Here is a 21,452-nt window from a genome sequence, read left to right as displayed (position 1 = left end):
TAGGTAAAATGTTTGAACCATTTAATTTTTTTACTATGTAACACAAAGGTACCCCCAGGTTGTGACACATGACCTTATATATCTGTTTAGTTTGTGATTGTTTAATTTCATTGTTTAATTTCATTGTCAGGTGGTGCAATGTTTTCCCAGCTTGCACCTCCTCATATCTTCTTTTATAAAAAAAGTTTTTTGTGTGTGTGTGATTTGTAATGGAAATAAAATTGAATGAATTACATGTTCAATTAACTTGATATCATGAAAGAAAAGTTTCATGTCCCAAGACCTAACTTGTTTTGTTGCTAAATCAGTAGAATTGAATAAGAGAATTGAATACATAAAAAATATGTTTTTCTTAAACATTTTGTTTACATGAATATGAAAATCAATCTAAGTTTCCAAGCACTATCAATTTTCATATCTAACCTAGGCCTACTCTTTACTGCACAAATTTGCCAAAGATGTAAGTAATTTGAGGAATATGTATACATCTTGATTCTAGAAATATTTTTAAAAGCATTTCCCATATAAGATTTCAGGCCACCAAGAGGAAACAAACACATTTTGCTGCCAGTGACACACATTTAGTATAGCCCTACTAGTATAAGGCCTTTTGACTGTGGTGATCCAAAACCATGCTAATGCTATGTCATAAAACCTGGCTATATCCAGAGAACTGCTAAAACCCCCTTCGGGTGGAGCGGTTAGTGGGTTTTAGCGGTTCTTGGATATAGTGTGTTTAAAAGGCCCTATAGTAGGGCTACATTTAGTGTGTGTGGGGTGTGTGTGTGTGTGTGTGGATGGGGAGGGGGTAGCACTATCACAGGGCCTTTTTTTAAAAACAAACTATATACTCCAAGACACCATGCAAATCATGAGATCTGCTAAAAACCCAGTGATCGCTCACCCCGAGGTGAGCACTGAGCAGTGAGTGGTCACTGGGTTGTGAGCTGTCACTGGGTTTTTCAATTCTCAGGATGGTGTCCCGGAGTATATAGTTTGTTACAAAAAACAAGGCCCTGTGGTAGGGGTGGGGGAGCCCCATTTGTCCCACTGCACTTTCCATACATTTATGACTCGTAAGGATTGACATCAAACACTGGACATCTGAAATGAATTGCGACACATACTACATCATCACCATGATCATAGTACTACTATAACATAAGCTGAATTTATTCAATGATATAAAATGTGCTACTTTTTCACAGAAGCAAAGGTAATTTGCAATGTTTGCATGGTTGGTGCTATTCGTTACTTGCATGGTTCCACAATATATGCACTATGCGGGGAGAGCCTCAAACTGGCAGCATACATGAAAGGAAGAATACAGACACTATGGACCACAATGGCCTCATTCCAGTGGCATAGTTCAATAACCTCCATTAAACAACCATAGTACAAAATGTGACCTCAAGTTGCAGAGTATGAGTTTTTGTACTCAAATTTTCAAAGGTCATTCGATGAATGTACAAATGTATTGGGGTTTAGAACCGTGCTTTGATAGATGAGCATGTTGTGGATCCTAGTGAGAGTGTTATATGACTGGTTCAATTCCCACATAGTGCATAATGGCGGAACAATGCAAGTAGCCAATCACTCACTCACCCATTTATTTCAATAAACATTTTTGAAATATGAATGCACTGAGAGGCAAATGTAAAAAAAATGAAGTCAATTGAATTGAAATGTTAACATTTCTAAACTGTGACCAGATCTGGTCCAATCATGCTAAACGCCGCAATAATGAAACTGAGATATAGGCAAAAAGTGAGGAGCCTGAAAACGATAAAAACAAAAAGTTAATAACTTCACAACCAAGTATTCAAGAGAAGTGGGGATTCAACATCAGTAAGTGTTAGGTACTGATCAAGTTAGTAATGGGAGTAACTCAATTTTCAATATTTCTGACTTTGGTCCGAGAGTGAATCGGATCGGGTCACAAATACAACATTTTTTTTTAAATTTGTCATAATTTATTGCTCAAAAATTTTATTGCTCAAATAAGCTTTTTTTCGTGGATATCTACTGAAACATGTCATAAAAAGAGGCTGCTAGGATCACGAAATACTCCTTTAAAACCGGGGCGACCCGGTTTTATTCAGAGTTCATCGATTGAGTGCTTGCTAACATCTCCCGTGGATGTCAGCTTATGTGTACACACGTCGAGCGCGATGCTCCGTGCAGTATTACATGTTACGATCAGCGAGCGTAGTACATGCATTGTAGGCGTTATGCCTCATTTGTTTGGCTCGAAATTAAAAGGGGATAATGTGATCAGTGAAAACAAACATTTAAATAGGAATATATTCTTTATGCAAATCACACATTATTGCTTTAAAATACAGACAGTCCAGTAAAAATATGGTGTACACTTTTCAAATTTTGTGTCCATTTTTAAAAAATATTTTCGAATTGTTTTAAAAGGATCCAACCTTTTTATCAACCATTGGACTTGTTTTAGACCTCCAATAGTTTGGTTTTGGGCCAAAAACTTTTTTTTTTTTTGAATGTTTAAACAGCAGATTTTATTTTACTGTTTAAATGTCTAGCACATTTAACGGAAATCGACAGGCTTAATGATTATTTTGTTGAAAACTCACGTAAAACTCTACCCTTAAAAAATAATTACATTAAAAAAGGTCTTGCTGTAAAGTTAAAATAACATTCTACACTATGATGTATGTGACTGTATATAAAATAGATTAGGCAGTAATAGGCACTAAGCTTGCTTATAAAGTTATTTTAATGCAAAATCCCGGAGCTTGAGCAATCCCTTGCTACAACCTATTTGATCTCTGAATGCTTTGGCCTCATCTGCAACCAATTCACTCTTCTCAGCATTTCTTACATACAAGGTCTCACCATGAGAGGGTTCTTCAATCAGTTTCACAAAGTATGGTGCAAGTTCTTGTGGTCTGTAATAGATAAAATATGCATAGAATCAACAGGACTGGAAATTTTACTTCTTGGGCAAAATTTCCCTCAAATTCCACCATTTTCCTAAATCTGAAATTTCCCTGGAATGAGCATGCTGGATACCACATATTTTTCTAGTCCTGAGAATCAAATTAATTACCCCAAGGGCAGATACAGGGATCAAGGTACCCACCCAGCTTTTTTGGTTGGGGGAGGGGGCAAAATAAAATTTGGGGGGCACAAACGAAAAAAATTACAGTTGCATCATACATAGAGACTGTATGTCTTTGAGCTTCAAAAAAGGCTTTATTGGGACGACGTGTGTGCGTAAAAATTTTACACTATTTTCGCCCATTATCAGGATAGAAATGGCTTTATCTTTACAATGCGCTAAATTTTGTATTCAGTTTACACTATTTTGGCCCATGATCGGGCTGAATTTTGGTAGAAAAGGGGCTCCTTGCCCTTCTCTTTTCCTTTGCCCTCCTGATTTTCTCTTTTTTCTTTCATTTTTTGTCAGGGGGCACACTGCCCCCCTACTTCACACTATAGAACCTTTTTACTGATTCTCACTAAAAAATGCTGTATCTGTTTGGGCTATAAAACCGTTTTGCAATTTCAAACCAGAGAATCTTGTTTAACATTCAGATACTATATTTTCTATATTCAAACTATAGATCCATTTTTAAAATCAAAGAACTTCCATTTATATTCGGACTAAAGAACTTTTTTTTAATTGGCACTAAGATCCTTCAGAATAAGAACTGTCGGAATTTATTACAAACTAAAAAATACTTTTTAAAATTCAAACAAGCAAATGGTAAAAACATGTTTTCAGTCAAGCGAACCTTTGGACTATAACCTTCGGATCATAGAGAAATCCCCAACATACTTACGTGCAATTTGGAGAGTATTTTTTTTTCTCTCCTGCCCCGTTGTCCCCATTTTTATTCTTTTCCGGATTCTTTTCTGCCAAGAAGTTGGTAAATAGCGGCTGGTACTCCTTTTCTACTTTCAAATTTGTAAGTAGTGGTGTGTACACTCCATGTGGACAGATAACATTCACCCGAATCTTCTTTTTCACTACAACTGGGTCAAAAGTCTGTAAGGAAGTAAAATCAGTGATGTTATGTCCAGTCTAATGACTAGGGCACAAACCATGCACATGCCCTCTGATCGGCACAGGTCCTGAGTTTGCCCCCTTCCCTCTGATTGTGACTGGTACAGCTCAGAGAGGGTAGGTCATGGTTTTAATATTTTGCATTTTGGGGATTTTAGTTATACTCTGTCCACCTAGAAGTACAAACCAAATCTGTGGCATTGGGGGTCGATGCTTTGCGTCACACGCGAACGCGACGCAACACGTAAAGAGCGTGATGCGCTCTGCAAGTACAAATCGCGCAGCAGTTGGCGCGCCAAAGAAGCATGGCACTAAAATAATTATTCTCATACCTCCAGTTTCCGAGGTCTATTTACTTTGTACTTCTACGTGGACAGACTATATAGCAGTCATTTTTGGGCGAAAGTGTATTGATTTTGAATGACATTATTTTTAGAAAAAAATTGAAAAATATTTAGATTTTTTCCAGATTTTGTCAGCTTTCTTTGATTTTTTCACGGCAGTGAAATGATGCCACTTGCACCCACATCTTATATGCACAGTTTATCCCTTACATATCCTGTGTCTTGAATAGCTATATAGCCCACCAACCTTGTGGTTGTTGTTGTTGTTGTTGTGGTTAAAGAGACTAGGAAATAATTCCTAATATCTCATACCTTAGTTTGTATGCCTTTATCTAATCTTGCCCCACTGACAACTTACTATTTAGCCCTTGGCGAGGAAGAGTCTGTTAAATGTAGGAATTTTTTAGCCTTTTTTATAAACATGTTTGTAATTGGCTTATAGCCCATCACATGCTGACAATACACATAACTGATTGGTTACCATGTCATGGCCAGGCCTGATCACAAAAGAAACATCATCTGTATAGAAAACTATGCAGCAGGCGATTTACTTCAGAAAATTACTACATTGCACAAAACCAAGTCCATTATCTATAGTTAATTGAATGTTTATTGACTCTGATAACCCATGTGTATAAACCTGTATAATATTGGTGTTCAGTTCATAATAAAAATTCCTTTAAAAAAAGGAATGGGGCGCCAATGTGAGCTTGGACGTGATGGTGAATTCCATGGTGTGTAGATTTGGTATTATAATGATTTTTCTAGGGAAGAGTAGAAGATGATCAAATGCAAGAGAAATGTGTTTGATTGGGGAAGATGTATGACAGGACCGTTTTGGATGAAATAAATGGGAATGAAGCTTTACGTGTCAATTTGCGATTATGTGGGGTGGGGATTTCTGTTTTCGGGACCTATTGTAGTGAGGATATTGCTTTGGATATTGAATATTGTTGAATTTCGACCCTGACAAAAGCTAGCAAGAGCAAATGGCTGTGTAATCAGTGTTTACTGTAGTGATAAAGGCATTTTGCAATTTTCTTCGTATACTTATAGCCAAATTTGTTTCCTGTATATAAAAAAATTCCTTTAAAAAAGGAATGGGGCGCCCAATGTGAGCTTGGTCGTGATGTGGTGAATTTCATGGTGTTTAGATTTGGTATTATTATCTCTTGCAAACCCGGTGACACCTCATTATAGAAATCAGACCTGTCGATAGGTTGTAAGAGGGATAGCCTTTTTCCAGGCACAAATTGCGCCATATATAAAGAAAGTTTTGCTACTTTGCAACACAATAAAAACTTAAATGCAAAATGAGATCCTGTAGGTGGCTCCGAGGGGCTTAAAACCTAAATGCAAAATGAGGTTTTTAAAAATATTGTTTTCAGAGTCAAGACGCAGGTATCATTATTAAGCTTCATATCACTTATTTATTGTCGAATAAGTGCAGAGTAGGTTAGATATGAATATTAAATGTTAGACCCAAGTAGCTCAAAGTACATGTACTATACACCTGATCTGTGAACTTGTCTTTTTTAAAGACAAATTCTTGTTTATCATTATGGTCATTACGCCTCTTCCAGAAAAGAAAAACTTGGAACAACCGAACAACATGTTTTTTGTCACCACTGGATTAATTTTCATCCTTTCTGTACATGCACTGGTTTTAATAAATCCTAATGAGCCTTGACTGAGCATATCATTGGGAGTGGTCTTTCTTCATTCTATCACCTTAAGTTCTTTCTTTTTTTTTCAATATTTTTTTTCAATTAAGGCAGGCTTCTAATAGGTATAGGTACAACAATTTGCCTGGTCCTGACAGGACACCAGTATGTTTCAACATAGAATAAAGGCCCGTAACCCGATCGCCAGCATCACCCCCCCCCCCCCTCCACCCCCGATTTTTCTCAATGTTAATGAGTTTTTGGTATCATTTGATAGATTATATTTTTCTCATTATCATCCTGAAATTTGATGATCCAATTTGATGTATTTCTGGAGAAATCATGAAAAAACGGGTGAATAGTGGTTACCACCTTCGACATTCTGGGTAGGAAAGAATGAATTTGTGAATTTTAGCGTTGGGCGATACTGGATACCTCGATACCGCCAATATCAGTGGTCGGGACCAGTGGTATCGGTATCGATGGTCATACCATTTGGGCTGGCGAAAAAGAAAAGGAAAAAGCATGCAGCTCTATCCGGAGCTCTATTTAATTTTGTTTACTTTGACTTTTCAGGTTTTTCTTCACCATTTCTGAGTGACATCTATGAGAATGCAATTATGGGCAATTATTATTGAAAGCAAATGGATTTTTTTTTTTTTTTTTACTGCAATTTGCCTTGTAAACCCTATAATGGCCCATTTGGTTGTTGCATATACTGGCATGGCTGGATGCAGAGATAAACCTGCAAAATAATGATGGCGAGGACTCTAATAACAATAATATAAATGATAATATAATAATATAATATTTTATGTTTTTCTTGTGCTTATTTGATTTGATGTGTGGCGTTATTTGGGGTCACTGTATTTGGGAGTAAGAGGTGCGCTTAGGAGTGGGTGGGGGTGTGTGTGAGTGCGGTGTGATGGGGTAAGTGTGGAGATAGGATTAAACAAGGGGTTTGCTTTCATAATAAATTATGTGCAATATAATATTTTATGTTTTTCTTATGCTTACTTGTTATATGTATTTTAATAACTTTTATGTGTAAAAAGTAACGCAATTTGGAAATTTGCCACGATGTTATTTTGAATTAATGAAATGAAATGAATATAATAAAATGAAATAATAATGATATTTGATTTGTTCAAAATTAGCCAAATTTTGCATAAATTTAAGTTGAACAATTTGCATAATTAAAGACATATTTGTATGATTTACTCTACAGCAACAACCTTGTTTTTTCTTGAATTTCTACTTCTTGCATGATTGTAATGCCTAATGGTGTACTAACATACTATGTAAAAGACTAAGCCTGAAGTGCTTTAATTACCATACGCATGCATGACCAAACACCCCCTAAACGAGTTTTACCCTACCAGCAAATTTAGGCCCTTAATAAGGTAATTTAATATAAAATTTACCCCCTAATGAGGTTTTGGCTATTAAAAATGAAAATATGTACCCTTTTGGACTCGTAATTAACAAAATTTGAAAAGGTACCCTAAACAAGTTGTTCAGTTTCAGAAAACTACCCTTATTCTTGAAAATCAGTGTTTTTTAGACCCTAAATGAGTCACTCGCGTAACTTGCCTTGCCTAAAAAACACCCCTTTTTACTTGTTGTTTTGGTCACGCATGCGTACAGACCATCTATGTGAGTAGCCCCCGGGTTATTTTGGCTTAAAATGATCAGAAAACATAACTGTGAGTAGCATAGGATAATAGCCCAGCAACCACAAAACAGGAAACGTTTATTTTTCAGGTTATATAAATGGTATAAAATGTTTATTATAATTGTCATTCAAAAACATTTCAAAACTTGCCGCAGAACATTCTTACCACAATGCGATGAAGTGTTTATTATCACTCCTCCACCACCAGTCTCTCCTTGCATGTACTGCACTGCCAACTTGGTGCCAATGATAACACCACTCTTTTGGGATAAAAAGCAGGAAAACATGATGTTTTAAATTATGTAAATTCATGACTGCTCTTAGCTTGGGGCATGCTCATGGGCCTAACTTGGAAAATATTACTCTGGGCATGCCATTTTCAGTCAATTTTAGAGATAAAATGGTGAAGTTTTGCCCGCCCCTAACTCAACACAAAAGTTGGCAACCATGAGAGTTACCAAATAGCGCGGAAAAGGGGTAGTTTTTTACCAGTAGCGAGGACCGCGAAATTGGTAAAATAGGGGGTATTTAATTGGGGACTGCCCGCCAAATTTGACCGTGAAATCTGCAAAATAGGGGGTATTTAATTTGCACTGTCCGTGAAATTTGGGTAAAAGGGGTACTTGGGAAAATCCAGTAATTTTATGTCAATATTTAGTGTCATTGAAAAGGGGTGTTTGAAATTCTGGTCATTGAAAACCACAAAATAGGGGTTGTTTTTGGCCAAATTTTGTCCTTGATTTTACATGAAAAAGGGGAGTAAATTTGATGAAAAATCATTGCAAAGGGGGTCTTTGAAAGTTGGGGGGCTGGGAGTTTTGCCAATTGTTTTGCTCAATCTTGTAATTCAAAATGTGCAAAAATCCAAAATATAACTTGCTACATGCACGGTAATGGGCATCATATTAAACTATTATGTATTGCACAGGGTAGGTGTAGGATGTGTCATCCCTCCCTTGGCAAGTTAAAAATTAAAAACCATTTTTGCCTATTTGTAATGTAATTTAAAGGTGATTTTTACATATGCTTGCATATTGGTGGCATACTGGGGTAATTTCCAAAAGGGGCAAAATTATCAATTTTTCCCATTCTTGGTTTATACCCTTTCCGAAAAACATTATTGAAACACAATATTGTGCAAAAATGAGCAATTACTTTACTTGTGTCAATGCAGCTTTAACATTTCCAGCATGTGGCTGTCTGCAACCTTTGTTTGCCCACCACTGGCTTTCCCATGGCACAGTGTAATTTACCCATTACCAACTTCAAAGTAATGCGCCATATTGCCTTAGCTCCAAAGCTGCAGCACCCATATTTATCCAACAGTTAAATATGTTGAAAAATCACTCATGAACTATCATGTTCATTCTTTTTCAGGTTCAAATTATTGTTAAATTATTCAAATGCTTATATTTACACCATAATATATTTGAGAATAAACACTGACTTTTTTGCCCGGCTTTTTTGTATATTTTTACACCCTGCTATGACTGGTACACTCGTTATCAACAGAATCCATGCGCGCATAGCTGACCCCTATTCACACACACACACACACACACCCCCCCCCCACCCGGCCATGTGAATGATGGATTTTAATGTCACAAAAAGCGAAAGAACCGCAAAATTTGCAACAGACCCGCTTCATAAGCCTCAGCGCATTCAACGCTACGATAATATACCATGTCAATTTGAGATAGACATAGACATTCATACACAAACAAATTAAATATCTTTATATAAAATTGTTCTTAAACAAATCCAAATAAAGGTGATGTGAATCTATTTGCTGAAATTAAATATCTGCAATTATAGAAATCATGTTTTTGAACGATTCTGCAAATTTATCAATGGAAATCCAGGGATGACGTCATTGGGTCAACGATTTTCCGAATGCTGATTGGTTGATTGCATCACTGTCAGTGATCTGTACACGCATGGTACGGAATGATTTTTCCTATGGGTAAAATACACTGTGCATGGGTAAGATCACATGCAATCAGTTAGAAATAACATGAATAATGGGGGGCACTCGCATATATTGGCATGCGTCATGTTCCTGTCAATAGACCCCCTAATTTTAGCAAATCTTCCACCAAATGACCCCATTTTTTCATCAGAAACTTACATGAAATCTGCAAGTTTTTTGCACATTTTGCCATATTTTGAGCAATTTTTACATTTTTGTGTCAATGTTATAGCTTCAAAATGGCAAAATTTTGCACATTTTGCCCAGAAAATTATTTTTCAAGGTCAATGACACCCCGTGAATTTTTAGCGTTTACACAGTATGACCCCCTACTTTCTTGGAGCCGCCACTGAATGACCCCTTCTTTTCGACAAAAACTGCCACCGATAGACCCCTAGTGTTGTACTCGGTAGGCTTCGGTGGTCACTTTCTTATTTATTCCCCTCCCCTTCTGAAATAATGTCATTATGGTTCACTATTTGGGACAGATATCAGGGTTAGACAATTAATGTTTTTAATATCCATTTCTATGGATTAAAGCATAATATGTTGCTTTATTCTGCAATAATTACCATAAATTTGCATAAATGATCATAGTTAAGTTTACACTTTTTCCGTTAAGAAATGCAAGCACTAAAATTGAATAATTGGATAAAAACAGATAATATACTGTGCCAATAAAGTATCCTTACACTTGGAAAAATAATCACAATTTCCAAACTGAACAATATTGGGGTAAATTTGTTTTTTTTAATATATGCACTATCTAATCCTGCACATTATGACACCACATTGAATCCAATGTGACTACAAGAAGCAAAGTTACAAGCATTTGATTAGATGAAGGTCCAGTTTTAAAAGTGACAAACTGGCCTATTCAAAACTCCAGACTAGACATTTGGTTTGAGAGTGGTGAATGACTAATTTATGTGTTTGGCTTTAATTTAAAACAAAAGGAACAAAAGAAAACTGAAACAAAAGAACTGACAAATAAAATGAAAGTTATGACAAGTACAGAGAAGTAAAAACTGAAATAAAAACTGCTTTAAATAACGCTTCATTGAAGAAACTGTGTTGTCTCTTTGTTGCGCTTTTAAAACTTTTAAAACTGGACCTTCATCTATTCAATTGCTAGTAACTTTACTTCTTGAGGTCACATTGGATTCAATGTGGTGTCAAAATGTGCAGGATTAGATAGTGCATCTATAGGTTTTCTCAGTTAATTTAACACATTTTTTGTTATATTTAATATCCCGTTAAGTTTGAATTCGTCCATAAAATTTTGAAGTGTCTATTTGTAAACTTAAATTTCGTCTTTGGTCAAATAAATTCATATTTTGATCAAACGTATTCATACAAAGTTCGTTTAATTTCGTCAAAATGTATTTATATTTTGTCCATTGTAGGGTTATCAACTTAATGTGTAAATATATTTCGTCTTTGATCAAATATTTTCATATTCGGTCATTTAATTTCGTCTTTAACATAAAGCATGTAGAAGTAGGCCTGCATATTTTCTTTTTCTTTCTGTCTTTCTCTCTTTCATTCTTTCTGCTTATCTTTCCATTTTTATATATTTCATATTTCTTTATTTTCTTTATTTTCTTTTCTTTCTTTTGTTATTTCTTTCTTTTCATTTTTTTTTTTTTTTTTTTTTTATGTTTTGTTTTTTTTGTTTCCTTCTAATCTTTATATTATTATCTATTTCAAACGTGGTTGTTTAGGCCCACTTTTTCTCGCTCCCATATTATTGTGATAACTGTTATTTGGTCAGAATAAATTTAGACACGTCTGTTCGGATTTATATCAGCAAGGTAGGAAATAGTGTTATTTCAATGCATTGGAATAGAAATTGAATTGAATTTGATTTAGGCCATTTTTCATTTCAATTCAGTGCAGAAGTGAATCGAAATGTTTATTTTTTTCATTTGAATTCAATTAAATCCATTTGAATTCAATGTTTTTATTCTTTCATTTTAATTCAATGCATCGAATCGAAATGTATTTTTTGTTCATTTCAATTCAATTCATTGCATATAAAACATGTATTTGATTCTATCATTTCATCTGTATTGTCAGCTTATCAGTTACAATGAACTTTCTCCCTGAACTGCTTTTAGCCAAATGCCCGGTCAAATATATCAGTGTTGGTAATAAGAATTGAATTTGAATAGGCCTATGAATCGAATTCAAATGCTGTGAATTGGAATTGAATTCAAATGCTGTGAATTGGAATTGAATTCAAATGCTGTGAATTGGAATTGAAATTGGTTAGCAGTTAATTTCAATGCATTGAATTGGAATTGAATCAAAATGATTTTATATAATAAGAAAGTGAATCTGAATTGAATTGAAATTCATTTTCTGAGTCGAAATACTAGTGAAAACTTAATACCAGTGGTTGAAAATCTAAGATGTAATTAATGAAGGCCTACAATGCATTATGGAGGACGAATTGCTTTGATCAAAGCATGAAAATTAATGAACAAAGACGAATTATATTTGTGCAAGTACTGTCCATGCAGCAGGTGAGACGATTTCAATGTGCTCTAGGACTAATTCAAATGAACATTGTATGAATCCTTTTGACCAAAATATGCATTTATTTGAACAAAGACGAAATTTAAGTTTACAAATAGACACTTCCAAATTTTAAGGACGAATTCAAACTTAACGGGATATTAAATATAACGAAAAATGAGTTAAATTAACTGAGAAAACCTATATTAAAAAAACAAATGTACCCCAATATTGTTCAGTTTTGAAATTGTGATTATTTTTCCAAGTGTAAGGATACTTTATTGGCGCAGTATATAAGGTAATTATACTCACCAAATTGACAGCCAGCATTTTTCCCCAATTAATTTCATCACATATTCCAGCATTGTTACACACAATGTGAAGTTCTCCATAAGTTGACATGATGTTCTTGAAACAGTCTGTGTTAAATATGAAAATATGGATTAAATAGCATTGATGATTAAAGCCATAATTATGTGATGCTATCAAGCAAAATGAGTCGGATGTCAATAATATTGATTTTCAGATATAGCCAATAACAGGCCATATCTCTATAACCCTAAAGTCTAATTATGATGGGGTTTTTCCGCAAAATAAAGCCCTGAGAACTGGCTCATGTAAAGAAATTGAAAACTAAATCTTGATTTTGATCGACATCAAGACTCATTTTATCTTAATTGCATCACATATTGTAACATTTGCTCGAATGTTTTTCAAACTTACGATTTTTACATGATTGTGATCAAAATAAGAGTCGAAATAGTAGTTGTGCATAAAGGTTGTAACACACCAAATGGCCAACCTCAGTCAACGATATAAAGAGTGACACGTACACACATTGTTGGGTTTCAGAGAAAAACAAGTGGACATTCTTTCTAAAATTGGACCAAAACTGGGGACCAAAAAAGCATGGAAAATATTTGTGCAATTATGCGGTTTGTAAAAAAAAAAAACACTGGCTAGTTTCCGGGGCTAGTTTTGCCGTTTAACATGGGAAACTGAATGTTGTAATACGATTTTAATACTTTGTTGACATATAAACACAGCAAATTTCGCTGATTCCATTCAGGTGTAAGTTGAGACATGTGTAAGCATTACAAATATAGATTTATTAAATTAAATTCATATATAAGGTGGCTTTAATTTAATTCAATTTTTCTATCCTCCCAAATTTGGGCCCCCTGGATCTTGGGCCCTGGGTTCATGCCCATATGGACCTGTGTTTAGGCATGAAAAAAAAAGATTGTTTGCTTGTCCTCTGTCGACACCCTAATCTGGAAAATGTGAATTTATTTGTTGTTGTTTTACTGTACAAATGAATACTGACCATACTTTTGGAAATTCCAGAAAAAATTTTGTTCTCTTTCAACATTTTTGACATCCTGAAAAATTTCCTTTACAGTTTCTATACACTTCTAAATTCTTTTTAAAATATCCCAATTCACAACTATTTGGGCTATTTATTAAACTAATTAAACACATACAATCATGTTTTGGCTATGACCTTTAAAAAAAATATAAAAAAACAATCCCAACCGACCGACACAATTCTTAAAAAGTTATGGAGGACAAGTAAACTATTTTTGGCGGGGGTGTTAAAGCAACACCTCACCTTCCATTTGCTCCTCGGAAGAGACATCACATTTGCAGATATGTACTTTCCCTGCACCAAATTCCTTCTCAAATTCCTGTTGTGCTAGCTTCAATCCATCTTCATCAACATCAACCATGAAAACTGCCTGCAAGACGAGATGTATTCAAGAAAAAAGGATTTGTATTTTCTGCGCAAAAAAAAAACCTTTAAAAAGCTCTTTTTTAGCCCAACTAAAAGACATGATTACATCAATGTTATGAAAAAATTAGTCTGTATAATCTCAAAAGAGTGAATATTGCCTAAAGAAAATGTACTTTCTTTCATTTTAGAGTGTTTTCCATTCAAAAACGGGTTGTCCTTTTACATTAAAGGGCAGGTCTATTGCAAAAACAACATCATATCATTGGCAAGCTAATATTATGAGGACAATGAAATTGACTCCTTTTTGAGAAAATAAGACGTTTAAAATTGATATTCCGCAAAAACCAACTTAAGCGGTGAGTTCCTTCGAACAAGACAGATTTGGCCTAGAAAAACGGTGATGTCATGAAATGAGATGTGCCCGCTTTGAGAAAAGGGACTATAAATGCTCTCAATGGACAGAACGTATACTGTTGTTCACAGAAAAAAATTCCAAATTAAGTATTACAAATTTAATGGTTTTTAAACATATGGATAAAATCAGCCGCTTTTTTTTTTTATATATTAGACAATTGTGATATTACAATTCATATGTATATCAATATCATGAGAAATATTAGGCCTAAAAAATAAATACATAATTTGAGCTTAGAATATCATCTGAGACTAGCATATAAACTGTGTTAAGTCCACAAACTCATGTATCTGATTTCCCTGTATATTGCAATGCTATAGTTTCAGTTGGATGAAATATTACAAAGCAAACACATAGTAACAATACTGTTGGGGCTTTGTTCCCGAAATGAGAACAATAGTGTGCATATTGTTATGCAGCATTGTTATAGTAAGTGATAGTACAACTCATTGTTGCTAATGTCAAACTTGTCAAAGTGATTGTGATTGTATGATGAGAGCATGATAAAGTGCCTGCTTCATTTACCTCGTCATCAGCCAAACGGGGAGAACACGTGACGCTTCAAACGGGGAAGAACACATACAAGGCTGAACTTTACCCACACAATTTCTCCTTTTTTAGGGGAAATACGCACAAAAAATTGCAACAAGTGTCAACTTGTAATGTAATAATTATTCTCTTCGAATAGAGATAAACTTGTTTTTGCAATAGACCTACCCTTTAAGAGAGTAAGATAAGAGTATGAAATATGAATGATTTAAAAACAACAACTAAAAGACATACATCAATGTTATGTTTTAAATTCATTACTGAAATTGGGCCCTTCATCTGAAGGTTTTTCTTTCTTGATCCAGGATCACTGTCAAATTTCAATGTTGTCAGTAGCCGCAGTCTGTGGCCCTCACGGACTTAGCGAGCGCGTAGCGCGAGTAACTGTTCAATCGAACGCAACCTCTCTGGATGATGCAACCTCTCTGGATAGTATTTTAATAGCAACAGAGCCCGAAAGTAGTGCTATGTTGTCAGTGGCGTAATGTCATAGGGGAATTTAGAAAATCCCATAGGAAAATTGCAGAAAAACGGCTTGTGCCCCCCAATCAGACCCGGTGCCTCGTGGTTGGTGCCCCCCCCCCAACCCCAATATGATGACCCACGCTATGCCAATGACTGTTTACTCAACATGTATGCTGAAATGACATTATTAATAACTGCCAGAAAAGGTTTCTGTCCATTTTAAACTGAAATATCAGGGTGTAGTGAAGAAAACCTGCTTATGACATTGTATCAAAATTACTCTGTTGACCTATATAAACCCAACAAATTTGGTAAGTTGGGACATGTATAAACATTACAAATATGCCAAAAAAATCAGATGTGAAAAAAGTAACAATTTCATATTTATCAGGTCATACATCATACCGGGTGTCCCAAAAGTAACTTAACATTGTGAATTTGCCATAACTTGCGTTGGGTTAGTAGTGTTGTTACAAAAATTGCACAGTATGTAGATCATTCTTTTAGAAATGTTATGATACCAAACATGCCTATGTGGTCATGACCCTTTGGCACAAAATTAACGGATATCTACCGTACCGTAAAACCCACTTTTATAAACGCAAAATAAGTCTTGTCATTTGAGACGTGATAACACGATATAACGTGTTGTCGTTTTAAAATCTGTTTTGTTTATTTTTGCTGTGTTTGTTTGATTGTTTGTTTGTTTGTTTTCAATGCATAATCTTCATTTTCTGTTTTATCTGGATTTAAAATGGAAACTGCTTTTAAGGTCTTTTCTGAGGATTCGATGAACAGTTGTACGCGGTACGTTGGTCTCCATTGAAAGTCGACGTACTGATCCTTGGGTTTTTCGCCACCTAACCGCTATTCGTATGACATCGATGTTTGTAGCCGATCTTCATGTTCTTCCACGTCCTGCCCGAGGGTAGATCCTGAACAGATCCAGTTGATAGGAATGTTTGCACTAGTTGCTGGATTTTATTTCGGCTGGGTCCATAATTTACATTAAAATGTTCCTTAAACTTTGCTTGAGTGAGTTTGTCCGACTTTGTCTCGGTAAAGAACCATACGATCTGAATCCGTTGATCTATAGGAAATTCATCTTCACTTCAACTGTTTTAAAGTAAAGTTTAATATTGTCAATATATCCTAATTATAATTTAAAACAGCAGTCACGCTTACGCCAGTCCATGTAATCCATGAATGCTCACACCTAAATGTAGCGTGTGCAGTGAGTGAACCAACTCTATTGCTCAGGGAAGCACATCATTCATGTGCTTGAACAAATAACATATGAGCTTGCTTTTGTGGGTTTGAGACACACATATGTACAGTCGCACAGTAAGATCGAGGGGTCATCAATAATGCTGTTTTTGGTATCAGAATAATTCTAAAAGATCAATCTATGTGAATATGTTCTCCATTTTTGTATGAAGTAGGAAATACTCGAGATATGGCAAATTCACAATGTTAAGTTACTTTTGGGACACGCTGTAGCTTTAATGTTAACCCTAAGGTGAGTATTATACAAACAACAATCAAATACTAAAGTAGCTAAAAACTTTGTGGGAATAATAAAAAAAACACCTTTCTGCAGCCTCAGAAACTGGCAAATGGATCTAAAAACATTCCCTCCTACCTGCACCTGAATTAGTATATAGTAACATGACACATTCTGGAACTTAGCATTGGTAAAAAGCATTTTCTAAAGTAGATGTCTGAAGGGAGTTTTATATGCATACAAAGCAGAGTTTAACTTGGAAGTTGCTCTAACTGATTGTATTTGCTGGGGTGTTATATATAAAGTCTTATACAATATTATTAAATTAAAGCAATGCAACATTGGCATTTAAAAAAAAACATAACTTGCAGTATCAGGAGCAGGACCCTCTCCCAGTGTAATATGCAAGCCCGGGAAGGACATGCAGTCCACCTTTGGAATGCTGAAGTTGGCTTGAGATTAGACATTCGTTATTACGTTCAATATTACACTTTTAATCGTTTTGCTGTATCGATCAAGGATACTGGAGTCATTTGAGACCATTTTTGGACTTTAAACAATTTTGGCCCAAAAATTTCAAAATTTTTGAACTTTGTTATTTGGGCGAATTTAGACCTAATAACCACTTTTATGTATCGGTCAAATGTATTTTGACACCATTTTTGGACATTAAAATTTTTAGCCAAAAATGTCAAAAATTTGAATTTCGTTATTTGGGTAAACCACTTTTATGTATCGCTCAAGTGTTCTAGAGTATTTTGAGTATTTATCAAGGGTACTGGAGTCATTTGAGACCATTTTTGGACTTTCAAAAATTTTGGCCCAAATATTACAAAAATTTTGGAACTTTGTTATTTGGGCGAATTTCTACCTTTAACCACTTTTATGTGAAATTTATGGGAAATCACAAAAGTCTTATTTCTAATCTTGAATTTCTAAAATGCAATTTTTGGGTCAAAAATAGTGTCAAAATTGTAGAAGACTTAAACTATATATTAGAGTTGTTTTTAGGTCACAATTCTGCCAAATAACGAAGATTCAAAATTTTGAAATTTTAAGCCATTTTTGTCAAAAGACTGTAGAAGAGGTCGAAATTTGGCCAAAAAACGAAGATACAAAATTTTGAATATTTTGGCCAGGCGGCGGATGACATGATCGAGCCGGCAACTCGTGAAACCGCCCGCCGTATGGCATTATACTGGAGTTAGTTTTGTGGGGTTCATTATCGAACCCCAACGGTTTTAGCTTGTATTTATATTATTTATCAACATAGGCCTATTTGTTTGTGATATTTCAAGCGTTTTAAAATTTCAAAATAATCCCATTCAATTACACGGTTGACGATGAAAATTTACTGAATTTAGGAATGCACATCATACACCACCTGATTTTGGCCAACATTTTTGAATGCCCAAATATGGTGTCAAAAGATTGTAGAAGACTTAAGGGATCTAAAATCAGCGTTTATTGCGTTTCGACAGTATTTTTTGTAGGACATGAGAGCACCTCAGACCTATCGAATTGCATTCTGAATACGAAGCATGTCTTTCTGATATCAAATATTGTTCATTTTTTGAAAATCACAATATAATACAAATTTTATGACAAATTAAAAAATTTGATATTTTTCAAATTTTGATATATAACAGTCCTCGAAGTAAATTATATAAATCTAATGATATATTTTAAAGTGTATGTAGCAGGGAGGAAATGCCGACGGTCAATTGAAAATTTTGACCTTTCATATTGAAGATATGGATTTTTTCCCAAAAGACCTAATTTTTTTTGGTGTTTTGGGAAAAAAAATCCATATCTTCAATAATGAAAGGTCAAAATTTTCAATTGATCGTCGGCTTTTCATCCCACCTACATACACTTTAAGTATAAATCATCAGATTTATAAAGTTTACTTCAAGTACTGTTAAATATCAAAATATCAATTTTAATGATTTGCCATAAAATGTGTATTAAATTGCTAATTTCAAAAATCAAAATTATTCGATATCAGAATGACATTCTTCGTATTCAGAATGCAATTCGATATGTCTGATGTGCTCTAATGTCCCAAAATAAATACTGTCCAAACGCTCATACCCCACCCCTTAACCTATACATAAAAATAAGAGTTGTTTTTAGGTCGAAATTTGGCCAAATAACGAAGATCCAATATTTTGGCCAAATTTTTCGGATGTCCAGAAATGGTGTCAAAACCAGTAGTTTTTAGGTCGAAATTCATCAAAATAAAGGAATTCCAAAAACTTATTCAACCCCGGGATTCAGCCATTATTCAATTGCGAATGTCTAATCTCGAGCCAACTTCAGCACGCTCCACCTTTTTGGTACACAATTAATGTGACCCATTTGGGGTGCATAAAATTTGATTGCATTTCACTCAAATACACATGGATTCAAAAAAGTGTCACTGTGCTCTCCAGTTATATATGCAAGTAAATAAATAAATTTCGATATTTATGTAGCGCCTTTCAGTTTCCTGGTATGTCCCTATGTCACATATTTAAGAGCTATAGTAACAAAATAATATATATATATAAATTACTATACCTTCACACATATAACCCTATATTAATGTCAGTAATTACATAAGGTATTAGTCACATTTACAAGGAACATTTACATGTTCTTTTTGCATGAATGCTTGAAAGGGACAACATTTTATGAGAGCTTTTATGTTCAACATAAGTTTTAAAGAATTCTATTTTCCAAATATAGGCTATTGGGTCACCTTCTTTTAACAGTTACTATACATACAGCTACATACCTTCACATGTTTTTGGAGCAATATTTCCACCAGGGCTTTCCCAATACCACCAGCTGCTCCGGTCACAAGAGCAACTTTCCCTGAAATATCCATACTCCTAGTTCCTCAGCCACTTGATCCAAGGTGTGTTTGATTGAAATGGAGAATGAAATGCAGCTCCGCTAAACTGGTATAAATGAATGTTGTGTCACTATATGTGGGTATGTGAGTGAACATGTGTGGTGATATTCACTTGGTGATGCATGACTATTGAATTTTACTGCTCCTGAATTCAAATTGACCTATTTATGTTTTGTAAAAAGGTATTGACATTTGGATTTGAACAATCAATGTTATATATGCCAATATCAATATCAATACATGTCTGGTTTACATCATATACCAGAGAAGATAGTCTATTCTCATCTTCTCTGCACATACCTAGCAGGACAATACGCACCAGGTGTCATGGGAGTTACATGGAACAAAACAATAATGTAGGCTACACATAATTTAAAAGGGCATTTCGTGATCCACAGCCTCATTCCCCCACTTTTCTCCAAAAAAGTTGAGATTTTTATACCACTGGATACCTCTGCCTAATGTTTATGTTTATGTACCAAATATTTCTTGTAGATAATTTGTTTAGGAAAAATAACGCCAAATTGGAATTTTGTTCTGGCCTATGGAGCAGTGTAAGGGACCGTTCACAAACACTTGTGGGGGGGGGGGGCTGATGCAAAAAAGGGGGCCTTAAAAGTTTTGACCCTCCTGGGGGGCTGAAAAAAATGACCAAAAATTTTCCTGGGAAAATTGAGTTTACAGGGTGATTTAAAATGAACTGTACCCAAATTCAAAAATTAAAATAAAATACTTACCGACATTTAAATAATTTGTGTTTGTAAGCTGTAACTGGATTGTATGTTTCCTATTATTGGTGGAAAAAATCATGTCTTTACCTCAAATAATTTTGAAGAAAAGTACATTTATATAAAACACACCAATTTTGTTACTGCGGTACAGAACACGGATAAACTTAGTTCCATGTGTTGGTCTAAAAATGGGATGATAAATTGAAAATGCAATATCTTCTAACTAAAACCACTTATAATCAAAATTCAAAATTTCTACTACAGAACACTTATCACTGCTTTCTATGATAGTTTTTTGATATGTACAATCTCCGCAAATATATATAAAAAAATGGGTAAAGTTGGGTAAAGTTCATTTTAAATCACCCTGTATATGCTTTTCTATGGGGTTGACCAATAATTTTCACGTCAAAAAGGGGAGCCCTGAAATTTTTGAGATTTGTAAAGGGGGGCCCAAAAATATTTTTGCAATAAAATTTTTTTGCATCACGGCCCCCTAACAAGTGTTTGTGAATGGTCCCTAATACACATAATCATGCATAACTCGCAAACACAAAATCGGAATCAACTGAAATTTTGGGAATAAGCTTTTTTTTTTTTTTTCTACTGAAAAATGTCAAAAAGAGGATGCTAGGATCACAAAATACTCCTTTAATTCAAAGATTTACAATAAAACCAACCAGAATGGTATACAATGGAAATGACAGTCACATGGGAGTGCAGTTCTACATGACAGAGGGGGGGGGAGGTCTCTATACCAATTCCACAACCATTCATACCTACCATTTGTTTTAAAATGAGGATGACTGAGTGATGTCATATTGCATACCCTCTATGCATTTTGTGAAGGGTATAATATTAATAAGCAAAGAGAAAAAAAAAATCAAGTTCATTGCCTGAGAGCCAGATCATGATTGAAAACTGTTCCCTTTTTGACCAATCTTAA

General features: G+C 34.8%; 1 protein-coding gene across 1 annotated transcript; it reads right to left on the bottom strand.

Annotated features, from left to right (window-relative positions):
* Positions 1–1,143: 1,143 nt before the first annotated feature.
* On the bottom strand, positions 1,144–20,105 carry LOC140137752 (15-hydroxyprostaglandin dehydrogenase [NAD(+)]-like). The gene is made up of 7 exons (XM_072159518.1): positions 19,656–20,105; positions 13,821–13,947; positions 12,521–12,627; positions 7,886–7,979; positions 6,713–6,789; positions 3,813–4,018; positions 1,144–2,915 (listed from the first exon to the last, which is right to left on the bottom strand). Exons 1-7 carry the CDS (start codon positions 19,746–19,748, stop codon positions 2,738–2,740), a joined length of 882 nt encoding a protein of 293 aa, XP_072015619.1. The 5' UTR covers positions 19,749–20,105; the 3' UTR covers positions 1,144–2,737.
* Between the last annotated feature and the right edge of the window lie 1,347 nt (positions 20,106–21,452).

The sequence above is a fragment of the Amphiura filiformis genome, chromosome 17 (assembly GCF_039555335.1).
Source record: "Amphiura filiformis chromosome 17, Afil_fr2py, whole genome shotgun sequence".
Classification (NCBI taxonomy): domain Eukaryota; kingdom Metazoa; phylum Echinodermata; class Ophiuroidea; order Amphilepidida; family Amphiuridae; genus Amphiura; species Amphiura filiformis.
The sequence above is the reverse complement of the archived record's forward strand: the minus strand, read 5'-3'. Positions and strand labels throughout refer to the sequence as shown.

Bases quoted from the DNA above. Each gene is read 5' to 3' on its own strand.
- LOC140137752 (XM_072159518.1), bottom strand. From the start codon at position 19,748: ATGGATATTTCAGGGAAAGTTGCTCTTGTGACCGGAGCAGCTGGTGGT. The intron at 13,948-19,655 runs GTATGTAGCTGT...CTCGTCTTGCAG, and splicing joins TGCTCCAAAAACATGTGAAG to GCAGTTTTCATGGTTGATGT. The intron at 7,980-12,520 runs GTGAGTATAATT...TTATCCCAAAAG, and splicing joins AAATGCTGGCTGTCAATTTG to AGTGGTGTTATCATTGGCAC.